This window comes from Apiospora phragmitis, assembly GCF_038363925.1.
Source record: "Apiospora phragmitis strain CBS 135458 chromosome Unknown utg000004l:1.0-3135199.0:1.0-3139288.0, whole genome shotgun sequence".
In the NCBI taxonomy this organism is placed as follows: Eukaryota; Fungi; Ascomycota; class Sordariomycetes; order Amphisphaeriales; family Apiosporaceae; genus Apiospora; species Apiospora phragmitis.
The window spans coordinates 2,314,953-2,327,820 of NW_027117402.1; the positions used below are offsets into that span (position 1 = coordinate 2,314,953).

The 12,868-nt window shown below is 52.5% G+C and overlaps 2 protein-coding genes across 2 annotated transcripts; both read right to left on the bottom strand.

The window, feature by feature from the left end:
• Positions 1–1,520: 1,520 nt before the first annotated feature.
• PG994_003851 (uncharacterized protein) lies at positions 1,521–3,348 on the bottom strand (the record flags this gene model as incomplete). Its single annotated transcript, XM_066855260.1, has 2 exons — positions 1,521–2,804; positions 2,857–3,348. The coding sequence occupies 2 exons, from the start codon at positions 3,346–3,348 to the stop codon at positions 1,521–1,523; spliced, it is 1,776 nt and encodes a 591-aa protein (XP_066719538.1).
• A 6,353-nt stretch (positions 3,349–9,701) lies between these two features.
• PG994_003852 (uncharacterized protein) lies at positions 9,702–12,303 on the bottom strand (the record flags this gene model as incomplete). Its single annotated transcript, XM_066855261.1, has 3 exons — positions 9,702–10,300; positions 10,350–10,830; positions 11,026–12,303. The coding sequence occupies 3 exons, from the start codon at positions 12,301–12,303 to the stop codon at positions 9,702–9,704; spliced, it is 2,358 nt and encodes a 785-aa protein (XP_066719539.1).
• Positions 12,304–12,868: the final 565 nt, after the last annotated feature.

Here is a 12,868-nt window from a genome sequence, read left to right on the forward strand (position 1 = left end):
GGCACTTGCGGTGATAAGATAGATGGGTTGACGCAAGAGAAGCCTGGGCCTGGTCTGGACAGTGCTCCGACTGACGCGCCCAAAAGAGCTGAGCTGATTACGAAGTAGCTGCCCCCCAAGACATGCGGTCATTTGCCTTATCACTGCGGGGTAATCAAAACCCCCCAAGCTACTGCCCAAGTGACCACCCAGAGGGGGCACGGCGTTTCTGTCAATGGCAGACGTACGCCAAGCCTTTCATGTAGGTCGGCCATTTGAGCCAAGGATCTTGTGACCTATTATGGATGTCAATGGTACAACGATACGAGGGATAGACATGAGGGAGGAGAATTGATATCAATATGCAATCTTGAGTGAGATCTCTCTTAAGTGAAATTTCCCACGAATTTTCAGCCCTGGGGGCAGGACGGTCTGGAGGATGGATGAGATGGGGAGTAATTTCTCAAGCCTACTTTAAGCACCCCAACTCCACTCAAGGAGCCCACCATAGACCTCTCCAGGCTGGTTTGCCGCCGAGACTGGATAAATCAAGAAGAAGCACCTCGTCTCTCCCATACAGTCGCTCGATAGACAAGAATGTAACCCTCTGCCTGGATTAAGTCTAGAACTAGATGTAGGTTAATAGTTGACTCTTGGAGATGCCTAGCCCTGGAATTGATGCATATTTGTACAACGATCAAGTTTGTAACTCATCCCCCAAAATAGCCCCAATGCGCCAAGGCGACGTAAGGGGTTGCGCCTGTTTGTCTTTAACGTTCGTCAGCATCTGACCTTTTCAGGGGTCAGCCCCGAAGCGAGATGTGATCGCCTAAGTTTAGAAGCGAGATGCGCGTGAGCCTAGACGGACGGTCCCGGTTGGGTGGTGGGCGGGAGCACCCTTGGATTTACGAGAATATAACCATTCGATACTATTTCCAGGGCATTCTAGAACACGTTCCTATTATGTTCCTGTAAACCCAGTTTGAGACACCCGGCAAGAACATGATGTGCTATTGCTAATCTCTCTTAACCCCGGCCCTGTAATAGCTATGTTGAAGAATCAGGGAATGGGAACCAACTGGCACAGATGATAGCAAATCACTGAAGGGGCAAGATGTGAGAGTTCGGTAGTATGTCGATCGTATCATTCATGATATTTTTTGGTGTGTTCGCACGCGCATCTAGATATCCGAGAACTATTCTCATTTCGACCCAGCCCCCAAAAGGGGGGCCAGTACATACAGGTCTCTTTGCCCACAAAGAGAGTAAGGGTCTTCTTCTTCCAACATGCCGACATCAAGTATATGTAACAGGAGGTAGTGGTCCGTTTTATTTTTCCAGACCACAGCTATATGCACAACGAAATTTGTAAAAGAAAGACGAGAAGAGTCGATCCAAAGAGAAAGAAAGAAAAAGGGGGGGTCGGAAGCCAAGGATGTACACAAATCGCTTCGCCAATTCCCAAAAACCCATTCCACGCCATACGTAGTAACAGACGAGTAAACAAGGCTTCCGGCACCAGAAGCAACACCTTGACTTCTTCACCAAGTAAAGGCTTCGTCCACAAAGTCGATGGTACCATGGTACTGTCTCTTGCGTACAGCCGCTCGCACCTCGTCGCTCAGTGCACCGGGGCCACACGTAGACACGCCCATAGCGCCGACTTGGTTCTCCATCTCGATAGACAGCAAGGTCTCAATGTTAGGTCGACCAGGGAACATCTGCACCGTAGACGAGGGGCTGTGGATCTCCTTGGTAGATCGAGGTCGGCTGACGAAGAGCATGATGCGCAGGCACTCGCGTCGCTTGTCCATGGCGAGAATCTCGGTCATCCAGGGTCGGATCCACTCGAGATGCTCAGGGCTCTGAATGATCCATACTAGAACGATCTTGCGAGTAGCGACGGTGCCGTTGGCGTAGCCAGCAACGAGATCGCGGACGTGTGGTACTTGATGGGTGATGCCCACACCACCAGCGAACAGCATGGCCGTGCCGTAGGAGTGCATCATGTGCAGACCACCGTAGGGACCCTCGACGAAGCAAGTCGTCCAGAGACGACCGTCAGGGGCGGCAGCAGCACGTTCGTAAAGGTTTTGGGTCATACCGGTACGGGCGCGGATCACATACGAGTGGCTAGTCTTGCGCATGGCCAATATATCTTGGCGGTTCATGGCAAGCTTCTCGTCACTCAGATCCTCTGCCTCCTCGCTCCATGCGACCGAGAATGGATGTGATTGCCAAAGACTGATGGAGGGCATGTACAGGTAGGCGTGTTGACCAGCCTTGAAGGTCCAGGGGCGAGCCATGGTAACGGTGACACGGCAAGCATTGCCGGGGAGCGCTTCGACAAGAGTCTTGGTGCCACCACTGCCAATGTTGCTGTAAGCGATGCGGCAGAATCGAGCAAACCGATCGGCAATCCAGATGGGGATGACGGGAATGAGCCACTTGATCTGGGGGTACTTGTTCATATCCAAGTGATACCAGAGACCGACGATGGAGACGATAGCCAATAGAATGTGCATGATCTTAAACGTCTCGTAGAAGGCGTGTCTCGAGATGCTGGCGGCCTGAATGAAGATGGCTACGAATGCACAGGTGGCAACGAAGCCATACAGGATGAAAGGTGTTGACCAGATGGCATCGAAAGCCTGGCTCCAATCCTTAGCATGGGCAGAGACGGCCAAGAAGGCCATGGTGTGAGTAACAGCCTCCAAGGCGACAATTCGGCCGAACCATCGGTGCATGAGGTTGAACGTGTCAAAGGAGAATCCCAGCCACGTGATGAGAGGGTTGTTTCTGCCGGCCATGACGAACAGAGGAATCTGAGAGAATGTTAGCAAGTGGTCGTCACATCTTGACTTGGGCTGAACCTACCATGTTGACAACAGCCAGAGTACCGCTTCGGTTCCTCAGTTGCTTTCCTGCACTGGTGTAGTCCCTGTTCCAGGGAATATCAATCACACAGAAGGCAACATTCGTGCTCAGGTATGCCAGAAGAAACAGGAATTGGAACCTGGTAGGCAGTGTGCCCATATTGGCAGCACTGCTGAGCTGGAACTCGCGGTTGTGGCGTTTTCTGAACAAGGGAGAATACAGGATATTCTTCTTGAACCAAGACACCTTTCCTGAAGCCTTTGCAAAGTAATACTGCGTGTCGTTTGTCAGGCCAGTAACTGTCCGCACGTATTTGGTGAGTTCCGTCCATATCTTCCAGATGATGAAGGCGCCCGAGACTGCAGCACAGATGAAGATGAGGTAGTGTGATAAGGCGTCGTTCTCCATTCCCGGCGTCCACCCCTTAGCCAGACCAGAGCCGGCAGCGGCAGCAGTGCCCTTCTGCGCCGGTGCTGTCGAATTTGAAGACATGATGTTGATGTTGTGAATTATGTTGTTATGTAAGCAACTGTGAGAAGGCGATGCTTCTTGTCGGGCGGTCGCGGTCTAGGCCCCGTAGTCCTTATAAAGAACACGTGCTGGACAATCGTGTCTTTATACCCTTTGTTTTGCTGTTGCTTCTCCAGTTGATACAATGTTGACAATGGCTCAGATGGGAGGCATGTGAGGCCGGGTCGGGCAAACAAGGATCCACTTCACGCGGAACGAGACTGAAATGAAGGAGAGGAATCCACGACAGCCAGCTGCGTGCGATGGCAGGCTTGTGACTTGTTTAAGTGAGTGGTGACGGCAGTCAAAAGACCTAGTGTTGGTCCGGGCGGAAATAATCGAGCAGAGACGATTGTCTAGAAGAATATGAGGCCCGAGAACTGATCCGCAATCCCAAGACAGAATGAGCGTATCTGAGGGGCACGGTCACAACAGTATCTCTAACTTGTCCAATAAAGTCAAAGCCACCTGAAAAGAAGAAAGAGTTTGGGCAATTGCGCCAATGAGTGTGAGGATGACCGGTTGTCAAGAGTGAAGAGAGATCGGACGACAGCAAACGATGAGATCGAAGAAAGGGTCGAAAGTCTATCGGGGGTTATCGTTTGTTGAAGGAGTCGGAGGAAAATCCCAAGGAGGCGGAACCGGTAAGAAGGGGAAAGAGGAAGAAGAGAAGAAAAAGGTACGTCAGAAACGTAGACGAAGTGAAAAGTGAGGTAGTATAAGGGCTAGCACTGCAAACACAACTTGATTTACTCTGAACGGGCTGGCCAAGGTGCGAAAAAGGACGGGTTGCCGCCCAGAGATATACGAAATAAGGAGGTAATCAAAGGCTTTCCCCATATTGCTCTGGATTGATTACTCGTGCGTGGATTAGGCGGCTCGTTGCCGGTACCCTAGCACACTGGGAGCAGCCAGAAACAGACCCATGAGGGGGGCAGTAAGCTGGGCAGATACTGGGCAGGCACTGTTACTGGGCTGGTGGCAAGTGGCTAGAGTTCGGAGAGACACATTGCTCCACCAGCGGTCCACAGGGAACCACCACTGCATGGGGAAAAAAAGAAACTTGAGCCGCCGCAATGTAGGATCAACAAGGGCCTGCAGGGCCTTACATCTCAGCTTCGGATTTTCGTCCAGGTACCGTACCTTGGGAGACCTCAAGCCCTGAGCCTGCGGCTCCATTATGTATGCCGTCTCCTCCCTACTCCATTGAGGCGGCCATTGCCATTACGGAGAACCCGCACAATTACCGGGGTTAGGTACCTCTGAAATGACCAGGGCAGTGGCCATCTGATAACGCTGCCTAGGTGTACTTTGGCATTACCATGGGCCAGCCGTTGCACGTCAGAGGCCATCTGATGGTGGTGGTTGTGGGAGACATTGATTTTTTTTTTTCTTGTTTTAGAATAGCAAAAAGGAAACACGACGTTGCCGCCCTCCGGCACCTGCACCCTGTTGAATTGCAGCCATTACCAAATTGATGAGCACAGCATGTACCACCATTGCGTACGTCGCAGCCAATCGTCGTACACGCTGGCGAAATACGAGGCTTGCTCAGCTGTCCATGCTAGCCAGGGCGTTTTTGCCTAATCCGATTTTAGAGTGAGATCTAGCGCACCTTCAAGGGATGCGGATGCATAACTCCGTCACCTTATGCCCTTGTGCAAGGTACGGGCCTTAGCTCTTACCGTGCATCTACTGTAGTCGTAAGCAGCGCCGCCAAACTCCTTCGACTCTTCTTCCTCTCTTCCAGTCACTGGTAGTAGGTTACTGGCTGACTCGCTCGTGCTTGCAAACCAACCCACCACTTGACACCTGGGCCGACCTGTCGTACATTGCAGGGGCAAGCCATGACGAGAACAGCCCTCACTGCCCTGGAATCCCTGGACTGGATCGATCCCAGTGTTATCAGGTGGGGTCGACAGTCGTTCTGGACATCATCGCATGACGAGGATTCCTGTTCGTTACATACATCAATGCCCCCTCCCTGTTCCTCCCCGCCCGGCCACCAAGCCTTTTGGCCTTCCACGAATCAGCTCTTGATTTCGGCATTGCACTGCGGTCTGCTGCTGGCCATTCAGTGACGCCAATCCAATGGTGGGCGTCCGGTCGGAGCCGCGGGCTGCAAGTGTGACTGGCTTGTGGCCTGTGAAACAGTCCAATTCTTCACGACAAGACATTTCCCCAAATAAATGACAGGGACCGGGACGATCGCAGGGCCAATGGCAGCTCAATATACATGCAATCCCCATATCAATCTCCAGCAATATCCTTCCCGCTCAGATACAATCTGTACGCGACGCTCAATTGTGGAGGGGGGTTGTCTGGCCAGTCTGGCTGCGGTGCCGATACATTGGTGCGAGTGGTTTCGGCTTATGAGATCCTTTGAAATCGAAGATGATCACCACGTGAATGCGAAGCTACAGACGGCCTGCGCACAGCGCTATCACAGCGCTATCTACGCATGCGTACGCTCCCGTCGCCCATACTCCGCTCCTTTCCTTCCCTTGGGGCATTGATCCCATCTGCCTATATCACTGCCTCAGATGCTCTTGATCAATTGAATGGAATATCTATGTGAGATGCCAAGCTGTTGCCCAGATGAAGGGATCAGATGTCACAAGCCGTGCGGTGGCTTGATAATCGGATGGATCCAAGACTTTCCAATCTCGTCGGTGTCGGGTCTGGGGGCACAAAGCGTCGACGGAAGCTTCCAAGCTTCGCTGCGCACGCTATCCCAAACCTTGCCCAGCAGCCTGGGACAATTTTGCTTTGCTGCATGCCATATTTAGGTTTTCGGGGTTTGACGCTTGACCTGCCCGGCGCACGCACTTGGAAGGCGGGCTCTCTGTCGAGCAGTTTGGTTTCCTGGCACGATATGGGTACAGCAGAGTTTCCAGATAGGAAGAAAAGGAATCTTCGGCCCCGTACAGAGGCCCCGCAGACCTGATATGTGCCATTCCATGGTGCAGGAGTGGTGATAAGACGATTGGTTGCCAAAGATGCATCCGCAAACACGTTACAGGATGTACTGTAGTCGCGGATTTCTCAGACAACTTCAGACGAAAACGATGATCCCCAGAGCGCAGATCTGATGCCACACACAAGCCAGAAAGCCCGCGCTTGTTGCGCCCTTTGGGACATTCGTACCTCGCCCTTGCAGGACTAACCTAGGTTAATGACGCGAAGATCCTGGATTCCTCGGAGTCTGGGAACAGTCGTCGTCGCCCTTTTTTACCCTTTCACCCTTGAATAGAGCCCAGGACATGGGAAGTCGAGACGAGACACTGGCAGGTGGAGTGGCTTTTTTGGACTGTCGCAGATCGACCAACGTTTGAACAGGTCCCTTGGCGAAACCTCCAGCTGTGGACATCATGAAAACGAAAATCTCTGATATCCATTTGCCATGTTGCAAGTGCTACAAGCTTCCCGCTAATCGGCCAGCGTGCAGGTTTTAGGGCAATATCCACTCGACTATATCATCTCCCGGATTCCGATGTGTAAGCCGGTCGGGACGGCGCTCAAGCTTAGCTGCTATTGATAGGCAGGAGCTTAGACCAAGGGAGTATATCCTTGGGCATTTTACATCGCACTTGTTAGGTTTTAGCCATGTTTACCCATGTACGACTCAGATGCTTCAGGGTTGATTGTGTGCGGTCTGCTCGCGGAAACAGAAACAGATCACGTTCTGGTCCTTGGGAGGTTTGCGACTACCCGCCGGGCCGCCCGCCGCAATGAGTCGGTACAATCCGTTATCGTGAGCGCTCTCTCTATGCTTCCTTCTTTTTCACGATGGACCGTGTATCATGACAAAAAAAGGAAATAATCAGATAAGATGCGGTCCATCGTGTTTGGTAAAAAGACCGCCCCTTGAACCTCCTGCATTTGTACATTCCAAGCTCAAACACAAGAGGTGGGATCGGAGCCTTTGGGCACAGCACAGTGATACACGATGTCGCTTGTGTGAGTAGGACTGACCGCCAGCAAGGTTGTACATCCTTCAGCCGCAATAACAAATGCAATATTCCATACTCGAATAGGAGTGCCTAGTAGTAGGTAGCACAACCCTTTCATCCTGAACAAACCTACAGTGTAACGTCGGATTGCCAAGCTCATAACTCCAGTGAGAGTGTTCTTCTTGCCGGTGACACCTTGGAGGTAGTTAATTCGCCGATTGGAGGCAGCGGGCAGGGCGGGTCTACCTGCATTCCTGCCCTATTACCCTCCCGCCTTTTTGGTGTTACAAGATATCGGCTGATCGGGGTCACGACCGAATTGGAGCGCTCCACCGGCGGTTATGGTCTTTTTTTTATTTTATTTTCTTTCTATCACATATCCAATTGAAATACTCTTCTTTCGCTTGTTTCGGTGTGTCTCTGACTTTTTGGCACCCCAGGAAACACAGTATTCGACAACCTGGCCAATGCTTGTTCGCTTTTACGGCGAGACGGTCGGCCTTTCATTGGGGCCCTGGGGAAACCGAATCCGCCAATGACGGGCGCACCACCAGAAACTTCCAATCGCTGGTAAAGAAGAAGGACAATCGCATCGTCGCAAATCACCGCCCGCTGCCGATCGACAGCCACAACCCGCAGCTCCTGTAACGTCGCAGTCGTAGCGAGGGTAGGGGGGAGATTGTGGTTGGAAATTGGGAGATGGAGAAGATCGGATCACCCACAGACATTTCGCGATGCTCAGCACAGGGGGTTGTTTTGGAAACTCATTCGAGGCAGGTTGAGACGAGACAGATACCAATGACGAGGGGTTGCGGGTCCTTCCCCAAAATTGGAGGCTCTGTCTATTATTGTTCAGAGCCTTTCTGGTGACAGTCATTACTCATAATCCTGTCATCCTTTTTTTCGTCTGAAGTTCTCGTCGTGAATCCCAACGGAGCATTGATTGGCATGTCGTTTCAAACATCGTGCGCTCGCTTCGACTTGTACGATTTATCGTGTCGGTGGAATCACATATACACACATAACACGCTCACGATATGGGGCACTACCATGCGGTTTTGAAGCACCGACCTTCTTCTCTCGTTCGTTCATGCCGAAAAGATAACGAGCATGGTTTCAGATGCTTGGCAAGAAGCCGAAAAGAAACATGCTCATCCATTTCATACCCACACAGCCCGTCATTGACGGTAATGTAATCCTGAGTAATCCTCGCTTGGTATCCAACAGGTTGGTTCGATGTGTGTGTATCTTTAGCAGCAACCCTTGCAGACACCCCCCCCCGTGCCCCCCATTCGAGAATGCGGCTCAAATATGCAGGATCGCTTATTGGGTCTTTGCAACTTTATTCACCCCTTTTGGGTAAGGCTCCCGCCTGCATGGACGTCGTCCACACCCACGCATCGTATCCAAAGGGAAGAGTGTATTGTTTGTGACGATACGCAGATTGTTTTACAATATTCATTACCCACACCCACTCTCCGATATTCCATCCAGTCATCGGCTCTCGCACCTTCTGTTCCACTGGGAGCCGAAGCGGACACTAGCCTTCGTTCCGTCGGCATTGCTCGACGTCGTCCACGATCCACGATGTTGACCAAACCTGGACCTCATCTGCCTTACCGAGATCTTCTATAATTTGCCGCCCTCGACTGAATGAAGAAAAAAAGGGGCTGGTCCATCGCGATGATACTCTACTCGTCCCAGGGAATGTTCTCGCAGCCAACCACACCATGAACTGCTCTTGAACTCCCACGTGGATGTCCAGGAAATTGTAAAATGTAGCATCCCAGGGTCTTCTTAGCCGACCCACGGCCAACAGTAATAGGAGCTACTCAGCAAAGAGGTATAGGAGAAGCAGTTTAAGGCGAACAACAACCGAGGTAGGGGGTATTATTCGCCGGTGGATTCTCGGCAATGATGTGTGTGCAAGAACGACTATAATCCACACAAATAACTACATGCATATGCATATATACAAACATCGAAAAACTGTTGTTTTAAACGGCCTGCCTCGTTCGCGTTTCAGAGGGGCCGGACAATCCTCCGAACTTTCCCGTCCATTGGCAGCAGCTGTGCCGTCATCGCGGTGAAGAAGAAAAGTCCACGCGTCTCGCTGCGTAGCATAAATGCGCGCGCAGCAGCAGCTTGATGGCATATCTAGCTATGAAACGTGGAAACGTTTGGGGCCCAAACTGCCAAAAGGAATACTTGATATCTGACAGAAAACGAAGTCCGTCTGAGCGGGGATGACAGACAGACAGACAGAAACTTTTTCAGATGCCAAGTTCGTCATCGCTGTGTATTATTAGATCGCCTGATAACCGGACACGACGTTTCTCGCCCAACGGTCGCCTACTGCCGACGCTGCTCGACGACCCGTAGCTAAGACGAGCCGCCCTTGGCCTTGGAACGGACAGCAGGTACTGCCTGGGCGTTGACGTTCTCCTTCTCATCACCACAGCTTAGTTCGTCATCGTGAGATGCCCCCGTGGCTAGCGCTTTCGTCGTCGGCCGTATGGAGCACCTGCGATTATGCGACGTTGTGGACTTGTTGAGCAAGTTGCACTGCATTGGTTGGAGTGTTTGATAACAACGGTGGCTCTCTGTATCATCTGGACTTTGCTCGCTCCTGTTTCCGGCTTGTTCGCCGCGAGCATTTTCGCTTCCCAGTTTCGCTAACGAATCTGGAACGGGCTCTGTCAGAGTACCAGATGCAGGTCGACCCGTTGGGCCAGCCGGCCGGGCAGCAGCAGGTAAGGGAGGGCTGCCATCGCGACTTGTGCCAGTAGACTCTCGTTTTCGAGCTATCGAATTTGACCGCTGAAATCTAGACGACCTCCTGTGCTGTGCCTGCTTCTTTCGGGTGGCGACTGGGCTGACTACGACCCACTCGCTAATCGTCTCTTCCCAACGGTATCCCAGCAGGAGATCCGTAATAGTCGTTGCTGCTCGTTGTCTGTGTTTGTGTCCTCCTTCGTTTGCTGTTGATGATGTTTCTGCTTCTTCTAATTGCTGATGGTGTGCCGAGACTAGGCTCTCGGTAGACGAGGTCCCTCAGATTGCTCGTCTGCTGAGCGAGGAACAAGGCCCCGACTCGCGTGATGCTGTCCATCATGCTCTCTTCGAGCCCCAGAAGCTGTAGATCACGGCAGAGACACTCGAGGTGCTGGTACGGTGCCTCGGTAGATCCGCGTCCACAGATTTGGGCGATTTTTGAGATCAGCGAAGTCATGCCACTGTAATGTTGAACAGAGTCCTGAGTAGACACGTCCGCTTTGCCGCCGTTTGGCGGTGACGCCCCTAAGCTCAGCTCGAAGGCGTTGACAAGACGAGAATGGACGCGCTCCGTTCGTAAGCTCGACGAGGAAGCAAGGAAGGCAGCCAAGTACAGTAGATCCCTTGCCATATTCGAGCTCCGGCGCTTACGTCCCTCCACCTCCATTAAGCATCCGAGGAAAGTGTACGTGATGTTTTGACTGATGAGTGCGATGTTTTGTTGCGATCCTGCGGGCTGGAGTTCATTGCACTCGAGTTGCTATCTCTCCGACAACGTTCATCGCGGAGAGGATAGCCAACGACCGACTTATGGTTGGAATTATATGCAAATAGAGTTCTCCCTGCGCCTCCGACTTTTGACTGATGCGGTGGTGCCTGCACAGGCTGATGATGGCGGTGATCAAGAAATCGATGGCCGCCAGAGCCTTACTTCCCTGGAGAGAACTCGATGAGCCAGTCCCCAGACTCGCTCAAAGCTCCCGGTGACAAGCCAATCGACGGGCAGAAAGCCATTTGCCAGTAACATAGTATATTGTCGTAAGAGGAAAGAGTGTCGCGTGTATCCAATCGAGAAATCCCAAAGAAACGAAAGTGGCCGCAGTGCGTCGTTGTCCGTGAAAGCCGCATCCGCTCCTGAAGGGCTCGGGTACTGGCGCTGAACGAACACTTCGATCAGGGCCTCGGCCTCGGCGACGGCCTCGTATTCCGTGCATAGATCGATCGCCAACATGCCAAAATCATCGTTCAGAAGGCCCTCCAGCATGGCCTCCCGCACAGCGGCGATGCCGTCGGCTCTGGCGACGGTCCGTAGGTGGCTCCAGCCCTGTTGCGAGGCGCCTAGTGTTTCTAGCTCGTTGTATAAACGCAAGGAGGTGTCGGTGCTATTGAACGCAGATTTGGTGCCGTTCTGTTCTGCTTCGTCCAGTTCCCAGGCCTGGACGCCGGCGATATACCAGGGCATCTTCTTGAGGCACATATCCAAGAGGGACGGTGCGCCCTTCGTCTTCTTGTCTTCCTCCGGTGCCGTCCCCTTCAACAGCGCCTCGAGACTGCGGAAGATCGACTCATAGTCGTTATAGCGAGAGGCCGAAACCTGACTCTTCAGACCAGCGAGACGGTCCTCGAGCTTACTCGCGCCAGCCTTCCTCCTCCGGGTCTGGAGTGACTTCGACCCCTGAGAGCTCCTGAATTGCGACACATTGGCAGGAGATGGCACTTCTTGGCCTCTCGCGCGGCGTACCAACGGGGTGAAAGCCACGGCCTCCCCGGGCGCGGGAACATCGTCATCTGCTCCCTGGAGGTACCTGGCGGCTCTCAACTTGATGGACAGGGGCTGCTGAGCAGTTTCCGAACAAGAGCCGGAACCCGAGCCTGAGTTTTGTCGTTCGGCGGATTTTTGCTGCTGGGCGTACGTATGCCGCATTTTCTTCCGAGGAAGCATCCATTGGCAGTCGGAACTCTGGCGTTTCCCTCCCGATTTCCTCCTCCCTTCCTCCTTCGTCGTCGTCGTCGTCGAGAGATCATTGGCCACCACAGCAGCAGGCTCCGGCAGCGATGTCAGCTCTTTCCTAAGGAGCGCGAGCCGCGAGAGCAAGGGCCGGAGCAGACGGTGACACCGCGAAGCGGTCCATGGTTGGGGGCGGTCTGGTTTCGCCGTTGCCTTGGCGATCTGGTACCGCGAGGGCTGAGGCGTCTTGTGGACGTCCATCTCTCGTTCTGAGGATGCTGAGGCAAAATAATGATGTCTCCAAAAATAAAGTACAAACTCGCTATAGATACCCCTTACTGCATTCTATGGGTGCTACGGCAATATAGACTGCGCGGTCGGCGAGTTTGTGTGATACGTAGCAATGTTGTTATGCGATGTTTCCCTGAAAATGAAAATTGCAGAATGTCGGGCGTGGCGATTTCGTCCGAAATGATCCAAAAACGGCTACTGGGACAAAGCAAGGGTCTTCGTCTAATAATGGGTGCTCATTGAGGTCGTGATGGCAAGTATCTTGAAGGTAAATATGTCGTCGTGGATGATCGTCATGAGAAAAGGGTTAGGCTGACCAGTGAGAAGCTCCCAAATTGTTTATTATTGACGTATTTCCTATTGGGGAGTAGTGCCGTATCATGGGTTAGGTAAGCCTGCAAAGCCCCACCAATGGGATGCATCGGACTAAAGCATTTTCCTTGGAAGCCTCGTCTGCGTGCAGCCAACAAGATGTGGCGAGACCATGCATCTCAAAGGCCCCCCAAATTCGAGGTCAATGTACGAGTCTACTAAT